At 38.7% G+C, this 23,790-nt stretch overlaps 1 protein-coding gene across 1 annotated transcript in view; it reads right to left on the bottom strand.

The window, feature by feature from the left end:
* The window catches only part of ano10a (anoctamin 10a), a 48,193-nt gene that overhangs the window by 988 nt on the left and 23,415 nt on the right, over window positions 1–23,790 (bottom strand). The window contains exon 13 of the mRNA XM_084088599.1: window positions 12,377–12,493. Coding sequence (XP_083944725.1) covers window positions 12,377–12,493 — 117 coding nt within the window. The remainder of the gene's footprint in view (window positions 1–12,376; window positions 12,494–23,790) is intronic.

The following is a 23,790-nucleotide window of genomic DNA, read 5'->3' as shown; positions in this document are numbered from 1 at the left end:
CTGAAAGGTTCTTTGAGGTACCAAAAATTCTTCAATGGCATCGCTGCGAAAAAACCCAGTTTTGGAAGCTTTATTTTTAAGAGTGCAGGGGGTGAAAAGAAAATCTTAGATGTTTGTGCACAAAAAGTCTGAATATGATGAACAAATCTGGGGTATGTTCCTTTATCCATTAAATCTCTTCTGAGAGATTTCACACAAATAACCAAGGCTTATACTCATAATCTGTATAATGCGAGAGAACTGATTTAGGCTGATTTAGCATCAGTTCTCCATGTTGGGATATAAAAGGCAAAAGCTGATCTTAGTTCAGCATACATACAGCCTCAGGCAGGACTGCGCTTCAAATGAGTCACGCTGGGTTTTCAGCGATGGAGAGAAGCAGGGATGCTGTAGGACTATATTGAAAGCTTTTTAACAATAAAAGCTACAGAAAGCTACTAAATCTTCTTAAAAAGACGATCAAAATGAACCCATCTGCCCATAACAGTTTTCTCTCTCTCTCTCTCTCCCATTCTGCAGTATACACACCTCCCAGACTATGGCATATACCGAGTTTCATTTAATCAATTAATTTCACTGCCTCGAGCAAACCAGAGCAAATTACATTCTCAGTGAAAAAGTGTTAGGTGCAATTAACTTTTCAATCCAAAAGAGAGATCGATAGGGCCGGAGCTGCTGACGCTGTGATTCTGTGCGTGTAGGTTCAGTGAGTCCACGCTCTGCTCTCCTCTGAGGAAACTGCACAATAGCTAGGCACCAGATGTAAAGGAGGAATGTGGTGAAAGAAAAACTTCTTTTAATAATTAAAGAGGTCTACAAAACAGTTTTCATACTGTGGCCTCCACTTGAATCTTCAAGTCATATTTCACCAGGAAAAAAATAAATTAAATGTCAATAATATGAATAAAAAAATAAATAAAAGGCAGTCATAAAATCTCCCATTCCTTTCCAGTAATGTAAAAAATAATGATGATGGATGGATGCACAAGTGGCTAAACAAATGGATGGATGGATGGATGGATGGATGGATAAACAAATGGATGGATGGTTGGACGGACAGGTGGATGGATGGATGGATGGACGGACAGGTGGATGGATGGACGGTTGGATGGATGGACGGACCGACAGGTGGATGGATGGATGGACGGATGGATGGATGGATGGACGGACGGACAGGTGGATGGATGGATGGATGATGGATGGACAGGTGGATGGATGGATGGATGGATGGATGGATGGATGATGGATGGATGGATGGATAAGTGGCTAAACAAATGAATGGATGGTTGGACAGATGGATGGATGGATGGATGGATGGATGGATGGATGGATGGATGGACAAGTGGCTAAACAAATGGATGGATGGACGGACAAGTGGCTAAACAAATGGATGGATGGATGGACAAGTGGCTAAACAAATGGATGGATGGATGGATGGATAAGTGGCTAAACAAATGGATGGATGGTTGGACGGACAGATGGATGGATGGATGGATGGATAAGTGGCTAAACAAATGGATGGATGGTTGGACGGACAGATGGATGGATGGATGGATGGATGGACAAGTGGCTAAACAAATGGATGGATGGACGGACGGACAAGTCGCTAAACAAATGGATGGATGGATGGATGGATAAACAAATGGATGGATGGTTGGACGGACAGGTGGATGGATGGATGGATGGATGGACGGACGGACAGGTGGATGGATGGACGGATGGATGGATGGACGGACGGACAGGTGGATGATGGATGGACGGATGGATGGACGGACGGACAGGTGGATGGATGGATGGATGATGGATGGATGGACGGACAGGTGGATGATGGATGGATGGATGATGGATGGATGGATAAGTGGCTAAACAAATGAATGGATGGTTGGACAGATGGATGGATGGATGGATGGATGGATGGATGGACAAGTGGCTAAACAAATGGATGGATGGACGGGCAAGTGGCTAAACAAATGGATGGATGGATGGATGGATGGACAAGTGGCTAAACAAATGGATGGATGGATGGATGGATGGATGGATGGATAAGTGGCTAAACAAATGGATGGATGGTTGGATGGATGGATGGATGGATGGATGGACAAGTGGCTAAACAAATGGATGGATGGACGGACAAGTCGCTAAACAAATGGATGGATGGATGGATGGATGGATAAGTGGCTAAACAAATGGATGGATGGTTGGACGGACAGATGGATGGATGGATGGATGGATGGATGGATGGACGGATGGATAAGTGGCTAAACAAATGGATGGATGGTTGGACGGACAGATGGATGGATGGATGGACGGATGGACAAGTGGCTAAACAAATGGATGGATGGACAGGCAAGTGGCTAAACCAGGGGTGCCCAATCCTGCTCCTGGCGATCGACTGTCCTGCACAGTTCATCTCCAACCCTAATCAAACACACCGGCCTTTAATATTCAAGTGATCCTGACGTGCTCTGAAGACCTTAATTGGTTGCTTCAGGTGTGTTTGATTAGGGTTGGAGATGAACTGTGCAGGACAGTCGATCGCCAGGAGCAGGATTGGGCACCCCTGGGCTAAACAAATGGATGGATGGATGGATGGATGGATGGATGGATGGATGGATGGATGGATGGATGGATGGATGGATGGATGGATGGACAAGTGGCTAAACAAATGGATGGATGGATGGAATTTGACCCTCACATGTTCTTGACATTATTCATGAGATTCACCTACAAGTACAAGTTAATGTACTATGTTTTAAGGCCTGGGTATACTTCATGTTCAGCGCATGCACACTATCTAGTGGACTTTGTTTTCAAGTGCACAAGTCACTCGCACATGCGCTGTTGTACGAGCACCGTACGAGCGGACTCAAAAGTTGTGCTGCACACGGACAGTGCGCAGACTGTCGCGGAGCGTGGACGGCTGAAGTATACTTTGGGCTTTAGTAATGGTTTGTTATTAAGTTAAAAGCATGCAAATTCCATAAATCTGATTATTCACGATTAATTATGAGTGCATGGGATTTCAATCCAATCAATGTTTTCCTCTTAAAAGGGTAGTATTTTTTTTTCTTAAACAATCTAATACTCAAAATGAGAATTGCCTCTTTAAACTTTCCGCTTTCTCTCAGACACTGTCTCTGTTCACACAGTGAGTCAATCTTTCTCAGATGCTCACAGAAGCTGAATTTTCAGGAGCTCATCCCAGGAGACACTTTTTTCTCCCTTTCCTTCCTGCAGGCTGGATTAGCGTTAACAACAGTGAGAACTGAAGTTCAAATAAAGGTGGCTGGCATGCGCCTAACTGGAGCAAATATTCTGGATTTCAAGGGAGGTCCTGATGGGCGTACTGGGATAATTGACGGGACCATGTCAGTATTGATTATGTTAGAAGGAGGCAGGGTGGGTTAAAAGCTTTAAAGCTTCTACAACACCAACATACTATCACTCATGTTAACAACTCTACTCAAATACAAGTGCAAACTCAGGGTCAATGAATCATTAGAGGTTTAACAGCTGTGAAGAATCCCATCACAGTGATAAGATATTGTCTCTATAGCCTAATCATTTATGAAAAACCGTCAAGGTGTTTTCAGTTTAATGTCTGATTCACAGTTTGTGAATTCCCTCAGTTCCAACACCGGCTATATTGAAAGTGTTATATTGACTCCATTTTCCCCAACACCATTAAAGGTTAATGCGGGACATGTCACATTCTCATGGACTTCAGCAAGTTGACAGATTCCCTCGGATGACTGACTTGTTCCACTCCCTGTGATGGTGGTCAGGCAATGATGTGAAAACAGACTGAATCTGACGAGGTCCATCACACAACTAACATTCTTTGACACCAGGGCTGGTTTTTGAACTGGGCCAAAGGGACCTCAGACTATCAAGGGCCTCCAAAAACCAGTCCGAGACTTTTAAAAGAATCTCAGCCATTAGTGCACAAAGTGCGAGCTGACAACTGTAGCCCCTTGACCCCTTAAAATATACAAATGGGCCCAGGGCCCTAGCACACACTGCAAGTTAGGGCCCGAAAAATATTTTTACTTTAACACTGGCTACCAAAACATGGATTTTCCATTAATTTAAAGAAAGGGCTCTGTCACTGATGTATGCAGGGGTTGGGGGCCCCCTAAGACGTCTTTAGGAGCCTTGCTTGACAATGATCAGGCCCTTTTTGGCACCATTTTTAACTTAGCTCTTTGTTTTTTCTACAAAATTTAAATGATCTTCCAGAAAAGAAAAGAAAATCCTGAAACAGAATCTGATCAATGATAATGAATCACCTTCTGCACGGGTGTTCAATCCTGCTCCAGTAGTAGAGTCCTCCAGAGTTTAGCTCCAACCCCAATAACCGACAAGGTCTTCAGGATTACAAAAATCATCCAGACTGGTATGTTGGGACAAGTTGGAGGTAAACTCTGCAGGATGTGTGGTACAGTATGGTTTGATGTGTTGCATGCAATAGCAGCCGGACAGCACTGAATACGGATTGGCAAAAGGTGGTCACTGAAGCTTGAATTGCTCCAGAGGTAGGAAAATTTCTCATTAAGGAATTTACTTAAGGGTCGGGTGGCATGATCAATTGCATTAATTTGTAGCACATTATTTATTTTTATAATTACTCACACTAAATGAATGTGTTAAACTGACAGCACTGGTTCTAAGATAAATGGCCTCCATCATTTAACAAATTGACATTGGTTGGAAAAAACAAACCATTAATTCTCAGTTCTGAAACGAAGCAAATCAAAACCCGGGACACAACATGCATGCATAATACAAGCTGCCTTTTAAAGGGAGAAATTAACTCATCAAAGCTTTCTGATTATGGATTACCCATGGATGGGAACCAATATCTTTTCAAGATGACCGTATCTCTCTACTGCCACATTGTCAACCCATCTCCATAGGAATGCTTCGATCAACCTCAAGTATTGATGTAAAGTGAGATAAAATACAAATGTGAATCAACACAGATGTTTCCCACCCATTTCCCTTAGTCTTCTTTGGAGAGAGTGGGATGTTTGCCATTGATGTTTAGTAGGAAAAGCAGACATCCCCCTACGTTTCACTTAACTCATCACCTGTGACCAAACAATTATAACAGGGGTGTCCAATCCTACTTCTGGAGGGCCACTGTCTCCGTCTTTGTTTTCTATTCCTATCAGCCACTCATACAGTTGTTATGGGTTAAACAGATTCAACAGAGCAGGAAGGCCAAAATCCCCAGTTTCCATAATAGTTCCATGCTAGTGTTGGCAGCTTGGCCTTTTCCTGGAGTTCACCCCGGATCCTTTCCAAAGACTGGCCACTAACAGGGGGTTTCCATTGCTGCCGCAAGTGCCGGCTATTTTCAGAGTCCCTTTGCCCTAGAGCAGTGGGAACTTTTCTCCTGACAGCTGTCTTCACCCTCTCAAGCTGCTGAACACATGGAAATACAGCTAAATGGCGTCATGTGGTGCTTGCTCAACTCTAGCGCCCTCAAACCACTGGACCAAGTACCTCCCTGAAGTCCTGTAGTCTTATATCACCAAACAATCGCACCGTTTAACTGCAGTCGGCACTTTTGAACTCTAACAGATCAGGACGAGGCCGCTGAAACGATTAGCCACGTCCATCATCCTGATGGAGAGACTCAGCGCAGCGCCAGCCAACGCAGCGCCAGCACTGGCAGAGGGATGAGCCGGTGTCAGGTGAAGTTTGTGAGAGAGAATCGGAGGGGCAGAAGCCCAGAAACATCACGTCTTCAGTCATCCTGAAACATAATCAATACGTGTTTTACGACCTGCGTCTCTCTGCTAAATTAAAAGAAATGTTTGACGGATGAAACTTCGATGGAGTCCCGCCTTCATCACAGCTCGTCAGCCAAGTGCTCCATCAGATCATTAAATGTGCTGTCTTGATTTTGCTGTGAGAATGGTCTTCCCTTTTCAGTACCTACATTCCCACAGTTCTTTGATGACAGTCTTCATGAATCTGAAGCCATCAATATGCTTTCATTGCTTCCTCCTTGAATAAATATCTAGGTATATTAATGAACAAACAATCATTCCAATCAGGATGTTTCCTTACGCAGCAAATATCAGCCTTTTCAGTTAAACACTGAATCTATCCATCTATCCATCCTTTCTCCAAACCGTTTATCCTATGGTGGGTCAAGGGTTGAACACTAATTCATATTTTTCTATTTTTCTGTTAGTTTTACTGCCGATTGTGGATTAATTATACAATATATATATATATTAAGAGTCTATGACTTGATCATTATTGCAGTGATTATTATGTGTCTAGCATGTCAAATGTTTGGCAACTGTTCTTCTATCCCTAATTGATGGAGTGTGTAGCTTTTCATTTCTTAAAGGGATTATTCACCCAAAAATGAAAATTCTGTTATCATTTACTCACCCTACTGTAGTTGTTCCAACCCTGTATGAGTTTATTTCTTATTGCAACCAAACAGGCCCTAGGCCCCATTGACTCCCATAGTATGGAAAAATAAATACTATGGAAGTCAAATGGGGCCCATCAACTGTTTGGTTACCGACATTCTTCAAAATACCTTCTTTTGTGTTCAGCAGAAGAAAGAAATTCATACAGGTTTGGAACAACTTGGGGGCGAGTAAATGATGACCCAATTTTCATTTTTGGGTGAACTATCCCTCTAAACAACACATCATGGCCATATTCCAGAATGATAATGTCAAGCTTCATCAGGCTTAAATTGTGAAAGAATGATTGGCAGAGAGTATCAAGAATAATTTTCACACATGAATTGGCACCTCCGAATCCAGACCTTAAATTCATTGAAAGTCGTTGGGATGTGCTGGAGGAGACTTTACAGAGTGCTGGACTCTTGCATTGTCAATAGTCCTTGACCAAAAATGGATGCACCTGTTGATGGAAATAGCATCACAACATTTATTTCCATCAAGAGGTGCATCATTTTTAGCAATTTGTTTTTTTACATTTTTTTACGTCCACTCTGCTTTTGAAAAAATTATCTATTTATTTTAAAGGACAAATCCAGTGAAAAATGAACCTGGGGTTAATTAACACATGGTTACCGAGTCGATCGTTCCCTGCGATGCGTTTTCATGAAAATCGAATGTAAAGAGTTTTATCTTTAAAAACATTTTAGCTCATAACACTAGTATATGGGGCACAGAGTAAGTAAAAATAAATCGCTAGTTAATACCACTAACAAGGCTCAAAATAGCCTCACACTAACACGGTAGCATAATGAGGGTCCTTACATACAAACCGAAGCATTGAGAACTTTGTAAGTGTACAGACAGTTTAATAAGAAGATACTTTATAAAGACATACGTTACATTACGCGGGATATACATTACGCGTTGACATGCAGGATCCATCTTGGAAAACAGTCTCGACTAATCGAGCCACGAATGCCGTGCTACGTTAGATTTCACAAACGTAATTCCTATCGACCAGCTATCCTATCGACGGCGTTCGTGGCTCGATTAGTCGAGACTGTTTTCCAAGATGGATCCTGCATGTCAACGCGTAATGTACTGTCTTATTAAACTGTCTGTACACTTACAAAGTTCTCAATGCTTCGGTTTGTATGTAAGGACCCTCATTATGTTACCGTGTTAGTGTGAGGCTATTTTGAGCCTTGTTAGTGGTATTAACTAGCGATTTATTTTTACTTACTCTGTGCCCCATATACTAGTGTTATGAGCTCAAATGTTTTTAAAGATAAAACTCTATACATTCGATTTTCATGAAAACGCATCGCAGGGAACGATCGACTCGGTAACCATGTGTTAATTAAGCCCAGGTTCATTTTTCACTGGATTTGTCCTTTAAGAATTTATAGTTGGATGCTTGGTCACAGTGGGAAATATATTTTTTTGCAAGCGGCATATGCTTTGAAATTCATTATATTTAATGTGCCTGATTTTACTGAAGGGCTCTTAAATAACCCATTCAATTACTTTTTCCAGACCTGTCATCTTTCCAGTGCTGACATATTTCCTATAGGATGTTTGGGTAAGACAGATCTAAGAGCACATCCCCTCGTTAATATCCACATGGGCTTTATGTCACAGCATTAAACCATGATTTGCTACTTCCTAGTCGAAGGTGATATAAGGGGGATGGATATTTTTAAATTGGACATTTGATTGGACAAAAATCTGTATAGTACAGGCTGAGTCATCCATATGAACTAAAAGTCAAAAAAAGTTATTCTTTATTTCCTGGTGTTATTAAAAGCGTACAGTAAAACTGTCTTACATTGCTACCATTCACTTCACAGTATGCTATAATAGCTATTGAAGGGCTTGGGGGGTTTTCACCTTCAGCCTGATGTCAGGATGTCCCTTTTCATCGGCTAAAGATTAACTAGTCACATGGCATTTACAGCTTAGTCGATTGCCTTAAAAAAACCTGTCTGGAACTGAGTGCATATGAGCGATATGGCATGATTCAATTCACATTCTTCCGAGGGGTCCTGCACCAGCTGAGCAACTGCCATTGAGATAAATGAGACTGCTAACAAATAGCACTCTCCAGGTATTATGAACCTGCTTGGCTTGCACATATTTATCAATGTCTGCTTTTCAGCAAATAAAGCAGAACCAATTGATATTCATAAGCTAGCTGATTTTATAATCTGCCCCCCACTATGTTCGTCCCTACGCCCCTTGCACACCAGTGTTGCGATTAGAGAAAACCAACACATAAAAGTGCAAAACTATTAGAGTAGTGCTCATAATGTACCTAAATTAATTGGAAACATTATAATCCACAGCATTAGGAGGCAAAGGGGGGCCGTATCGCACACATCTTATCTGCTGTTAGTGAAGGGAGGAAACACAAGGCCACATTAAGGATAACGCTGGATGCCAACAGCACACGCCAGCTCATTGTCATTCACAATCCAACTGTGCCATATCACTAGAGCCATGGCAACGGACTTACCGACCGAGGGCTCGTCTCTGCAGAAATAAAGCCATTGAATCCTGTTAAAGCGTGTCGATGCTGTCGCTTTTACAGACATTGTATGGAATCATTCTTAATACTTTAGACAATATATCATGCCTTTTCCTATTTTTAGAAGGGGGACAGTTGTCTGAATTCATTACCACAAATATTACAATTGTGAATCACTCTTTCAATCTAATTAAAACTGGCTACGGTTCAATATCCATAAACAAATTACTGGCACCACCTACAGTACCTTGACCTTTGAATAACAGTAAAAATCAATTTGCGGATACGCACAGACATCTTCCAGGGATAGTTAACCCAAAAATGAAAATGATTTACTCTCATCATCATGTCAGTCCAAACCTCTATGATTTTCTTTCTTGTGTGAAGCATTAAATTGGATATTTTGAAGAACATTTAAGCTGTTTGTGTCCACTGAGAATTTTTTTTTTTCAATATCTTTTGGGTACCACAAAAGAAAGAAATACATGCAGGTTTGAAATGACGTGGGTGCATAAATGATTTTAAAGAATTGTCATTTTTTTTGAATAATCATTTTAAGGCTTTGTTCAGAATTGCATACTTCCATACTAGTAAAAAAAATCCTTATCTGGGATTTTTTTTTAATCCAATGGACAGTAAATTCATATATGTACACTACTTTTCAAAAGATTGGGATCTATTTTTTTATTTTTTTTATTTTTTTTAAAGAAATGTATACTTTTATTTAGCAAGGAAACATTAAACAAACTTTTGAATGGTAGTGTATATTCATAAATTCATTCTCACTGTGCACAGTTTTTGAATGAAATCACTATCAACAAGCAACAAATACTATAATAGTACTATGTGTATATTAAACATTATAATAAGTGTATATTCAACTTTCTCATGACTTATGCATTATTAAACATTTTCATATTGCTTAAAAAATAATAGCTGATGAGTCCCTTTCAAAACCACCTCACTCACAGATTTACAGTTTCATCAGACAGATGAATCAAAAGTCATTTAAACCATTATTATGCAAATAAACATAGCCTATTTTAATAGCAGAATATTTCATTATTGACTTATTTCATTAAAACAGAAAAAATATTATTATTATAAAAAAATTTTTTTTTGATAAATGGTAAATAACCATATTTATTTCTGAGACTCACTGAATTAAAGATGCAACATAATGAGGTCGTGAGCACATACTACTGTTTAAAACAGCAAAAACATCCACGTCAAATGCTGAAGGAATTTATAGACAAACAAATTACTTTGGTGCGCAAGTTACTTTACTTAAGTGTCTTTTTGGCTACTTTGTAGGTTTTACGGAGTATTGAAGATATTAGAAACTTTCACTCTCTACTTAACTACATTTTTGAATAAGTATATGTAATCTTTACTTTAATACATTTGTGATGAGTAATGCAATTACTTTTTACATTTTGAATGAAGAGACCTTATTGAAGGATTTTGGTTTACTTATGCCATTTCTGAGCACTTGAGCTTAACTGACACTTGAGTGTTTGCAGACGTTTAAGAGGCTGTTGTGTCGACCTTGATTTATTGCCATTTTGAGGTGTTCAGTTTTTATTTCAATTTTAGAAAATAAACATAATTGCTCTCCTCACAAATCAACTGTTCCCTGTTTTTCACTGGCATGTCTCTTAGTTGTTGATGGCTAGTGTATCTTTGAGCCTACATTCAGTGCAGTGGTGTAGTGGTAAAAAAAAGAGGTGGGTAAACTATAAATTCTGGTGGACCACAACTTGGTCACCCGGTAAGGTGGGCCACTGCCTACCGGTGTATGTGTATCCTGATGACATCGCTATAGGCTATAATTTGATGGTACTACCAAGGGTATCACTGGTTGTTCCCTCATCATAGGTCACACAATCACTATTCAATTCATACATTAATCTAAGTTCTTGTTAAAGAGACTCAAAAAGGAATAATATGGTTGAAATCTATAAAGTTTACTAAATGACAAAACAGAGAGATCAAAAATATTTATGAGAGATCGAGAGGGAGGCTTATATCCAGGGCTTCCAATGCAATGCACTTGTGCATAATGATTAGTGATTTGGGATTATTTTCATAGTCGATTAATCTGTTGAATATTTCCTCGATTAAATGTGGATCAGTGTTTCCCTGTAGAGGGAAAAGTCTTAAACCTGGTGCAGGCTTGATTCCCTCTGAATCTCTTGTACAGTTGGGTTTTGACATGCTCCCTACATTAAACCAGCTGCCTGTAATGAATTAAAAAATACCTTTTTTGCATTGTTTTAATGATTTCCTGTTGCGGCTGCGATCAAGTTTCATTCTCGCGCAGCTTGTTTAGTAACTTCACGAGCGTGTGTTTTCTGCTACGTGTGTGCGCCGTTCTCTTTGTTCCGTGTGTGTGTGCGTGTGTGTGTGTCGGCGCGCTGCGCTCTCTGCTCCGTGTTTGTGCTACGCGTTCTGCTCTGTCGTTAACGGCCCAAATGCTCGAATCATGTACCGATCGGCGATAACGCACTGGAAAAACAAAGTCCTCTCAAATAACGTGAAATTTAGAGGTGGATAAACGCAATGTAGAGGTGGATAAACGCACTTTGGAGGTGGGCAAACGCTATTTCCGAATTTTGGGAGGCGTTTAGCCTCCACTACATCCCTGATTCAGTGTGAGTAAAATACTTAAGTACTGGTAAAATCAGATAATCTAAGGCTTTTACTCAAGCCGTATTGGAATTGGAGACTGTAACTGTAAGGTATCTATACTTTTACTCAAGTATGGTTTTCAGGTACTCTTTGCACCTCTGTTTTTTTCTTCTTTTTTTTTTACAAGAATTTTTCTAAAATTATGAATGTGAGCTCCCCTCCTTGTTGCATTCTGCTGTTTGAATTATTTATCACTGCATAATACAATATCTCTCACTGTTATTTTTAAAAATAGAAGATAGTTTGCAGCAAGCAGTATGTTAGTATTTCATTCCAAACATAGCCTTTGTCTTTTAAGGAAAAAAAAAAATGTTTTTTCCTCATTATTAATTCTGCCTGACTGCTAAGGGCAGACTGCAGTGTGTGTTTCTTTGTGAGTGACCTACTTCTTAAGCCGCATGTGAGGTGATAAACATCTGCCCAAATAGCTAAACCTCATTAGCAAACACTACCTGAACACACTCTGTATGTCAGTAGAGCTTCTCAGCATGTACAAAGGTCTCTCTGGATCATTTAATGATCAGAAAGCATGTTAATGCTGCTCTCTGCCTCTCTGAGCAGAGGAATAATGGTTGCCGCATAACCGCTTCTGTTGATGCAGACATGTGTTGTTGACTCTGTAAAGTCCACAGAGGCATGTACGCGAGTCGCTATTTGCACTGAACGGACCCATTTCCTGTTTGCATGCTACAGATATGCGCACATGTACAAACGTACTCACCCTTTTCTTAAGAGCTTCTAGGGATTCAAACTCCAGCTTGTCTAGTTTGACTTGGATGCGTTTAGGAACATCTGGAATGACGAATGCCAGGATGAACTTGAAGGCCAGGAGAACATGCTGCAATAAACAGAAAAAGACAAGTTTAAAACACAGCTTTCATTTCATATCTCTGTAATTATAAGCAAGTGCTAAATACACCTCGGATATTCTTTTATGATTCGTTTGAGGGTTTATTTAGCAATCCATACTTGCAATCTAACATCTCACACTCTCCAGACAGATCAATTGCATTTAATGGACAGGCTTTTTTTCTATTGAGAACCTCTCTTGACAAACAGAGACACGTGAAATCAAAAGGGAACATATTTCAGTCATACTGAATGGCTAGATGAACTTTATGGCTCTCGATGTCTTCAAAGACCACATTAGTGAGATGAATGCTGCTGGCAGAGTGTCAACTGTCATTGCAGCTCCAGTGTATTAAAATGAATCACCACATGCCCACTGCCTCTGAAACAGGCTCACTATTCACCTTTGTGTGATTTAAAGAGTTTATTTAGGTAATGTATAAATAAGAATTGCACACTTTAAACTATTTTAATATAAGGGAATCCTGGTTGTTTTTAAATTCTGACCTTGAACATGAAATGTTTACGTTGTGCACTGAATACATAAAATTAACGTTTTTGAAAACGATAACATTATTGTCTCCGTGTAAACTATAAAAACCTGAATTTGTGAAAACAGTGACATCATGCACATGACTTATTGCAGTCTACAGGCGCGTAGTTTTTCTCTACAAACTGACATCGCCAACTACTGGCCTGGCATGCATAATACAGCGCTTTTAATCGTCTCGAAGTTTTCGTTGATCTGTGTGAACCTTTTCTGTTTTTAGCACATTGCTAGCACTAAGTCTTCTGAACACATTTCATTTTGGCTTTTATTCATATATAAACACTGATCAATGCACATACATATTGCACAACCGTGTTTTTGATGCAACAATCCTTACTGGTTCTTGAAGAAGGTCAAACATGTCAAGCAAGCACGTTTGACATTCCATTTACCATATTCGACGTGCTCTGTGTGCGTTGATCAATGTTTATATGTGAATAAAAGTCTAAATGAAATCTGTTCATCATATAATCGTGTCTCTTCAAACGTCTTTATAAACCTTTTGAGGTGTCAAAGTGTTGATTATGTGGAATTTGTAGGGATTGAAATCTCTAAAAATATCTGTGTTTCAAAGATGAACGAAAGTCTAATGGATTTGAAGCAACATGAAGGTGAGTCATTGAGGGTGAGTAAAACCCTTTAAACATTTCTTAAATGCAGCAAACTGTTGTTAGCTCTCGTATAAATACAAATAATGCAAGTGATGATGGTCTACAAAATTCAACATAAACTGCATCTGTCTTTAATCGCTTTGTTAGTCAACTATTGTTGACTAATGTGGAAAATGTACCAGCTCTGCTTCGGATGGAGTAGTTTAGCTCAGATATCAATAAACAGTCAACAATGTCAACACTTTAAAGCCAGAGAATAGACATTAGCTAAAGCTGGGACTCATGGAACCAGATTTCTGTGAAACGCAATGCAAAAATCTGCTTTTCTTGTGTGGATGACAGAATTATGTCATTATAAATGATGTAGTGAAAGGCTGATTATTTTGATATTGGTTGGGAAATACACAAAAAGCCAAATCGCTCTTTTGAGACACTTACCATACAAGCACACACATATCTAACGTCATTATTTAAGGCTCTGAATGATAACACAAATGATCCATAAGTATGACAGCAACTTTAGCTTTATTGTGCTGGAAAACCACCCTTTCACCTCATTTTCATTCATACCAGTCTAAATGTGTTTACTCCACAGCTAATAACAATTTGAATATTTCATTTCTATATTCTAGACTTCATGAAATATACAAGTAGTCGCAGCATCATTAAACATTTTGTAGAATGTAAAATGACATGTTGACTAAATGAACTCAACAAACCTTGCCTCATCCTGTGCTAGACAAACGTATGGTAATTATTAAAGACCGGAGTAACCCAGATTCAGAAAGGCTGAGGAAACAGCCCAGGGCATCAGCTTCAGAGTTACTGCTGTGTTGGCTGAGGAAACCTCAGGACAACTGAACACGAGCGACTCGTCCTGGAAAAGTCGAAATCGAGGTAAATCTTAAGGAGTCATGGCAGAGCCTCAACTGTCCTCTTACTGTCTTACACTAAGAAACTCATAGAAATCAAATAATAATGGTGACATAAAACAAATTATGTAGGCCTAAATGAAAGAAAAATCAAACAAAAATGTTTCACTTGTTGACAAATATCAAATCTTTGCATGTTAATTTGCCTAACTGAAAACTTTTTTTCTTTTGAGAAATAGTTTGAATGTCAATTAATAACAAAACCCTGCTGTTCCAAAACCTAGTGAGTTTGGCTTGCTTCCTACATAAGGCTTCTAATGCAGCATTATAATTGAACCTCATAAATGCGGCTGTGAAGCAGCAATTCGTATGTATATAACAAAAACATCATTCCTCATGTAAGGCTCACATAAGTCTTAATTTACACAACTACTTCCAGTCTGATGTTAGCATATTGCAAAGCTAATAATGGGATAGGCTAATAAAAACACAGCATATGCAAATATTGGGTGTAATTGTCAGCTTTAATGGAGCAATGTATTTCCATACTTTTTCAGTTTTTAATTAAATGGATTTTAAGTTGTTAGTAAAACAATTTTTTAATGTGTTTGTGGCAAATTTGCGTGACCAACTTGAACCTGATGCAAAATCTGTCTGCGGAAATATTTCGGCCTCACAAGAAATGACAGATTGTGCAGATTGCTATTGAAAAGACTGGATTTCGCCTGTGAAAATTCACTGAACATCGGTAAATGTTATCACACCTTTAGAATTTGGTTAAATTTGGTCACTTCTGTCGTCTATTTCTTGGTTTTGGGACAGAGCCCTGACACTCCTGTTTTGTCTCGTCTGTGTGCCTCGTTTCATGTGCTTTCATGTCATGTTTTGTCTTGTGCTGTGTTGCATGCAGCTTGTGTCTTTTACTGGCTGCGTGCTTTCATGTTGTCATGTTTTGTGTGAACACGTGGCTTATGAGTGTTCTCATTAGCTGCGTGTTCATGTCTTCTTTTGTTGGGGCACATAGCTGGTGATTGTGTTTGCGGCTCATGTGTTTGTCACGTTTGGTGTAAGCACATGGATTGTCATGTGTTTCCTTTTGCTATGTGCTCTCCTGTCGATTGTCTAACCATCTTGTTACCTCATTATTGGTTAATTTGGCCCACCTGTCCTCCCTCATTACCTGCTTTGTTTGTGATCCCTATTTATTCTCCATGTGTCAAGTCAAGTCAAGTCAAGTCATCCCCCTCGGGGTAGTTTTTGTTGTCTGTTTTGTTTTATTTTATTACCATTAAATACCCATTGTCCTGCACTTGAGTCCTTGCTCCTTTCACATACCCATAACCTGACACTAGGTAAGTAGCTCACCAGGATTTGTAATAGAACTACCGTGTTTTTAAAACTAAATCTAAAATTAATTAAAAACTACATTAAAAGCAAATCTCCATCAGCAAGCCTAAAAAAGGACTCTAAACTCAGAGGTTTGAGAGCGCTGACTGAATGATTCATCAGTGATTTATCACAACAGTACATCAGTAACAGACAAGCACAGTCTCCTGCAGGGCACTGCTTAAAACACACAGAGCAGGTGCAGAAGTGTGACTCAAAATGATGTTGCATTTGAGCGTGAACTGTGGAAAATGCCACCCTCTCTTCAGCCTGATTGCTGTCTGAGAGCAAGAGAGAGGGGGTGTGATGCAGACACTGAGAATCTTACATCTGATATAATGAGAGAACAAAGCCCCGATTATTTCTGTAGTCACATTTTTCTCCAAGAGAAAAAATTGTCTTTAACAAACAAATGTATCATGACTGCAGATGTACATCAAAGGGCAGCAACACTACAAATACAGACAAATATAGAATTGTTTGAATAGGTAAACAGAATAAAATCACATTATTAAAGGGGCTGTTCTATCAAAAGCAACCAGAGACTAATTAAGAGTGCACTAGAATAGAATAGAATAGAATAGAATAGAATAGAATAGAATAGAATAGAATAGAATAGAATAGAATAGGTAAACAGAACCTTAATAATAAAACCTTATTACTAAAGGAGCTATAATATCAAACAACCAGAGACTAATTAAGAGTGCACTGAAATATAATAGAATGGAAAATAATAAAATCCTATTATAATAATAAAACTCAACCAGAGACTCATTATGGGTAGAATAGAATAGAATAGAATAGAATAGAATAGAATCCTTGTAGTAAAATCCTAATATTAAAGGAGCTACACTACCAAAAGCAAACAGAGACTCATTAGGAGTATACTCGAATAGAACAGAATAGAATCATGATTGCTCATGTACTTCAAAGTGCAGCCACAACACAAATACAGACAAACAGAATAGGTAAACAGAATCTTAATAAAACCTTATTACTAAAGGAGCTATAATATCAAATCCAACCAGAGACTCATTAAGGGTACACTGGAATAGAATAGAATAGAATAGAATAGAATAGAATAGAATAGAATAGAATAGAATAGAATAGAATAGAATAGAATAGAATAGAACCCTATTATCAAAAGAGCTATACTATGAAAAGCAAAGAGAGACTCATTAGGAGTACACCTGAATAGATTAGAATAGAATAGAATAGAATAGAATAGAATAGAATAGAATAGAATAGAATAGAATAGAATTCAAAGTATATTACTATAGTATACTAAAGTATAAATACTACAGATATTCTTCAAAGTGCAGCCACAACACAAATACAGACATATATTTAATAGAATAGGTAAACAGAACCTTAATAATAAAACCTTATTACTAAAGGAGCTATAATATCAAAAACAACCAGAGACTAATTAAGAGTGCACTGGAATAGAATAGAATAGAATAGAATAGAATAGAATAGAATAGAATAGAATCCTATTATAATTATAAAATAAAACAAGAGACTCATTAGGGGTATACTGGAATAGAATAGAATAGAATAGAATAGAATAGAATAGAATAGAATAGAATAGAATAGAATAGAATAGAATAAAATCCTATTATAATTATACAATAAAAGAAGAGACTCATTAGGGGTATACTGGAATAGAATAGAATAGAATAGAATAGAATAGAATAGAATAGAATAGAATAGAATAGAATAGAGTAGAATAGAATAGAATAGGAAGGGGTGTGGTCACATTTACCGCTGTTCTCCAAATTTTTGTTTGCTGTTTTCGCGAAATTCAGTCATTTCGATTGGAATCACAAATTTCACAACAGATTCAAGTTGGTCACACATATTCAGCGCACTGACCAACAGAAAGCTGTTTGGCTTCTGAGTGAACTGTGCTTTATGCATCATTACATTATTGACAATGGACAGTGGACCTTTTTTGCCCATGAAATTTCACTCATTTTAAAGACAACATTGTATTGCAATGTAGTATATAACTAAAGAATTGTGAGAAAGGAAATGGTACAGCCATTGATTTGTTCAGCCTGTTGGTGACCAATCTCATGTGTGACCGGTGAACTGGAGGGATATGCGTGTCGGAGAGGTGTCAGAGTGTTTCCAGGCTAGCCGTCATCCTCTTTAAGACGTGAGAGAGAGAGACACACATCTGATCTTGCAGCATGTCAGACATGGTTAGGGAGTCATGGAACATAACAGTCTTCAGTTAAACAGCCCTGGAAGAGCCTGTCAGCCTGTTAACATGAACACTAATTGGGTGGGGTGTACACAAATACACACACTCTCATTTTGACCGATTGCTAATTTAACCACTGACATCTAGACAGTCGCAGTCAAATCAGATTATATGAAAACCGTATTCGCTCTTTGAAATATTCCCGTAGAAAGCCATGCTGCAGATAATGGCAAAGTTCACAATGAGAGATTCTTAGATATAGTATAGTAGGATAATAATGTTACACAATGTCAAATTACAAAAACGTGCCGCAACGTGCTGCAAGGATGATGTATTTTTGTAGGCCAAAACCCAGAAACGAGTTAACATTTTAGCACCTCCGGTTCCATAATCCTGAAGTTAATGGGTTTTTTGAATGGGTTTTTGTCAAATGCCTGAAATAAGATCTTTGGTGAACACAAGCTCAAGATATTTTCATGTTTTATTCTATTTTATTACACGGCTCTGTGGAATACTTGATTCTGCGCCATCCAGCGGTATGTTATTCCCCGATTTAGTAAGCGAATAAAATATTAAAACTCAAATCAATATTTTGAGTACATTATTTAATGATGTCATCCGGTACCGCAGACTCGCTCTCTCGTTTCATACAAACGCATCTGCTGCCATTTTGCAACGGCTGTATGTACATTATCCCTTATGCAACGGTTTGTTCTGGTTCTCAATTCTGATTGGCTGAGAGCCTTTTCCAGCCATGCGATATTCTACCAGTATCACCATGGGAACCGTTTCACCCTTTGTATCACTCCGCTTGCAGCATTTCTCAAAAAGAGTGTCATGGCAAACGAGCAAACCACCATTATTTTACGAATACTACTGTTGTTGTGTCACGGAATGTAGTTTTAAGTGTTTTTATGCAAGAATGTAGTTATTTAGACCTCATATATGCGACTTATATATAAATATAAACATGGTACCTATTTGACAATTAGACGTTTTCTGAGATGTAAGCTCCAGTCCAACACCGGCTGTTTAGCGCTCATGTACAGCTTTATCTTTTGGGAATCTTCAGTCCTTTGGGAATTTGGCGCTGGCTCTTATGTAGATAGTGTTTAAACATGAAGGGCCCTATCATACACCCGGCGCAATGCAGCGCCAAGCGCGACGCAAGTGTTTTTTGCTAGTTTCAGCCCGATGCAGTTATCATTTTCACGTCCTGCGCCACGTTGTTTAAATAGCAAATGCATTTGGCCTATTTATGCGCCGATGGTCATGCTGGTCTGAAAACGAGATGTGTTCAGGCGCATTGTTGGAGCGTTGCTATTTTGAGGCAACTGAAATAGACTGTGCAATATTTTTTTTTTGTTATTTAAAGAGCGTGTTAGTAATGTGAGCCTATAGGCGGGTCCACAACGTGCTTACACTGCTTATTACACACACAGGGACATGCACAGCAGCACACAAACATGCCAAATATTAAAAATAAAAGGATTACAATGTAAAAGATTAATATTGTGTACATAAAGATATGGTGGAATCCGGCTTGTCCCGTAGATGGTCTGCTTGCGTGCTTTAACCTCGCGCACAAGTTGAACTATTGCGCTCTGGAGAAGCATTCAGTCTTTCCGCTTGCAAATTCTGTCATGTAAATAGCGAATCCGCCATGGCGCGAGCGCAACTGGCTTTTAAAGGGAATGGGAGATGAGACTCTGGTTGGTTTATTTCATGTTACGCCCAAATCACACCCATTACTCATTAAGAGAATAGGGACAACCCTTTTAGACCAAGCGCCGGGTGTGCTGATCATTTTTCCCGTCGCTAAACTAGCAAACAAGGATTCGGACACGCCCTGAGTGCGCTTGCTTGCATTCATGCATTAGACCATGCGCTTAGATTGTTAAAACAGGGCCCGAAGTATAATGATATAAACTCGCAATTCTGACTTTTTTTCTCGCAATTCTAACTTTTTTTCTTGCAATTGCGAGTTTATATGACGTAATTATGAGAAAAAAAGTCAGCATTGTAAGATAAAAAGTTGCCTTATTTACTTTTTATTCAGTGGCGGAAACAAGCTTCCATACATAACAGATACATTTACACAAGTATAAAAAAAAAGTATAACTACTTTAAAGCTAAAATTCAGTTAAGTTAGTAAGTTATTTATTTAGTCAAAGCAATACATTGCATTTGAGCAATTTACACCCCTGAATTGCCCCTGAAAATGAATTCGCCCCTAAAACATCCAAAATGTTTGAAAAATCATTGTTTTACTTTATTACGTGTGTGCATTTGCTTGTAGACAAATCTCTCTATCTCTCTCTCTCTCTCTCAGAGGTCAGTCATCCTCTCTACCATCAAGCTTTTCAGTTCTTCCTGATCCTCAGCCGTCTCCTGTCACCGTGGCTACACTGTTGCCTAGTTACTGCTCTCTGAGGCATGTCATCGTGTAATTACCTGAGTATCGAATGGCCCAAAAATAGGCAGCAGTCATAGCTCTGAGAAATACCAGCAATGACACACACACACACTCACAAACCTCTCTGATTCATTCCACCGTGAGCCAGTGACACTGCACACAAAAGCAAAGTAAAGAATAGATAACAAAGCGAGTGAACATTTGCATTACCCATCATTAAAAGATGACCTTTGAGGGCACAGAGATTATTTCTGCATTAATCTTTTTTGGATGATTTTCTCATTTATGAAACAAAAAAACAATAAATCCATGTTTTCCTATATTTAAATACCATCAGACCTACAGAATATCTGTTACAATGGCTCAAACCTAGGGTATTAAACACTTAAAGTATTAAACACTAATCCTACACTGTTTGTACTACAGACATTAATATCATCTCAAATCATGTGGCTTTTTGAGGTAAGACGCGCTATTACTTTTAAAAACGAACACACTTATGATTTTTACCTGGTAGATGATAAAAAAAAGTGTGAAAAAAAGTTCAGTAATAGATCAATAATATTGTTGAATATTAAGTGATAAAAGATAATTGCTACTTTTTTTCCTCACAATTCTGACTTATTTTCTCAGAATTATATATTTATATATCACAATTCTGAGAAAAAAAGTCAGAATTTAGATGTCACAATTACCTTTTTTTTCTTTTTTTTATTAAGTGTGGAAACAAGCTTCAATAGCAAGAAGATGTTTTTCAACAGTAATTATGAACCATCCTGTTTGATCATTTCATGCCTTAATGATAATTTAATGCCATACTATTGCAATGGTTTGCCTGTGTTTTTTCTGCCCTAAGGTTGCCATTCACACAGAACACGTTTTTAAAGTACAAAACGTGAGACGCAGGTCAGTGGAATGAAAAAAGACACGTTTTTTTAAAAAGTCGAACCTATTATAACTTGAGTGCTGTTTTTTGAAAAGGGCATGTCATGCGCGAGACACTACAAAAGACACGAGATACACATCGTTTAGAGCAGGGATGGGCAACTTCGGTCCTGGAGGGCCACTGTCCTACAGAGTTTAGCTTCAACCCTAATCAAACACACCTGAACAAGCTAATCAAGGTCCTCAGGATTACTAGAAAATTACAGGCAGGTGATTTTTTCAGGGTTGGAGCTAAACTATGTAGGACAGTGGCCCTCCAGGACCGAAGTTGCCCATCCCTGGTCTAGAGTGTATTTCCATTGAAAAACAATAGAAAGGAAGTGCAGTGGAATAGAAAAACGTGTTCTGTGTGAACAGACCCAAGACTCTTATTTTGACGTTTTTTTTGTTCTGTCTTTCCTGTGTTTGTTCCTTTGTATATGCTGCGTCACGTCATGTCGTAATAGAGGGGTGCAGGTATGACATCACTTTGTAGGCCAAAACGCGTAAGCGAGTTAGCATTTTAGCTCCTCCGGTTTTCCATCGTCCCGAAGTCAATGGTTTTTTTTAATGGGGTTTTGTTTAAATGGCTGAAATAAGGTCTGTGGTGAACACAAGCTCAAGACACTTTCACATTCTATTCTACGACATAAAATACATCAATATTACCCCACTCGTGATCTTTTTAAGCTGTCACATGTCTTGAAAAAGGCGGTTGCCAACAAGTGGCTAAATGGGAGGCTGTCGAAGAGATTAAAGGTCATCACGCCGAAAAGGTCAACTCAGTCAGCTTTTACAGCATCGTTATGTATATAATTGTGCTCTTATAAACTATTCGAACTAAAAAAAGTTTGGGGAAAATGTTTTTAGATAAAAACTGAAAGAGTTGTTGGAATCTTGACGTTGAAGTCGAGCGACCGTGGTGTAGTCCGTTTATAGCCTACCTTTAGCTTATTACTTCTGACGACTGCATTTAGGCTTCAAAATTAATAAAAGTTGTGTTCATCTGTGATAATTATCATGATGGACAAAACATGCAAGTATCATTCACTTTTGTTGACCACAGAGCTTGTTTTTAGCAATAATCCAAAAGCCTATGGGAAAATCCTATTGGGGTTTTGTCGAGGGAAACAGTGTGATGCTAACTGCTGGTTGGCCTACAAAGTGACGTCATACCTGCCGTAAATAAAGCTCTGTTTGCTTTCGAATCGCTCTCGCACTAGTTAGACGTCATACATTGGTCTGCCGCTTCAAACAGAACACACTTTAAATCTGCAGCGGCCATGTGGTACAAGCCGTAGCTCTCAGAAAATAACATGTTTACACGTTGTAATTACTAAGTACTATGTTCTACAAGCACATGAAGGCTTTTTACAGTTCAGAATCATTATGGTAATTACGACATGGCATGAACGCACCTGATATTGTGTTACAATGAGTAGTAAACACTGTTCCTACTTCTGAAAGAATCTATACATCAGACAGTGCTCTGCAGTCCAGAAGAGCCAGACCTCCCCCCCATCCGCTTATGCTGATCCAATGCCAATCCACTTAATGAACTAACAGACTCAATAAAATATATAAAGACAGCCTTGAAAAGCGCCCTGCATAATAGACAGAGAATGTGATTTGCTTGCAGCTTATTGTGAGAGCTGTATGTAGCAGACATACAAATGTGCGCATACACACAGTACAGTGGGTTAATGAGACAGAATCTTTACAGATATTAAGGAGTGGAATCTTAAGGAATCTTAAGGACTTATTCATCTTAAGGGATGTAAAGAAGTAACATCCACTTTTGTTCTGACCAAAGGGGAAAAAAGCATTGCAGTAAATCACGCTGATTAAATCTAACGATCGCTTATCATATCACGTCAAACCGTGCAAATTATACTTTGTTCTCAAATTGTTAATGTTAACAACATCAGCACTGCGTGACTACATTTAATGCCCTCTCGATATTTATCCTTGTTTTCGCATGGGCCGGTTGCAGTCTCTTTTTTTCTCCGAAGTCTTTCGCGTTTGTTCGGGTGAATCTCCAGTTGTCACTGGTGATTGTCATTTGAACCTTTCTGGTCTGCCATCAAATTGATAAGTTTAATTATATCAAGTGCTGCGAGAAAAGGCTATAAATCTCCACCTCCGACATCCTCACTCGCAATATAGCCTACTAGCCGAGACTCCTTCTTTATGTGTACAGATGTGACGTAATGACGCAAAGACATGCTCGAATTTCCCGCGGAAATCCACCAGTACCACTGGAATTAAAAACATTATTACAAGCTTTCCATTTTGAATCGAGCTACGGCAAGCTGATA

Source organism: Abramis brama (assembly GCF_963993115.1).
Source record: "Abramis brama genome assembly, chromosome: 17".
Classification (NCBI taxonomy): domain Eukaryota; kingdom Metazoa; phylum Chordata; class Actinopteri; order Cypriniformes; family Leuciscidae; genus Abramis; species Abramis brama.
Note: the sequence above shows the minus strand (reverse complement) of the source record. Positions and strands in the feature narration are given on the sequence as shown.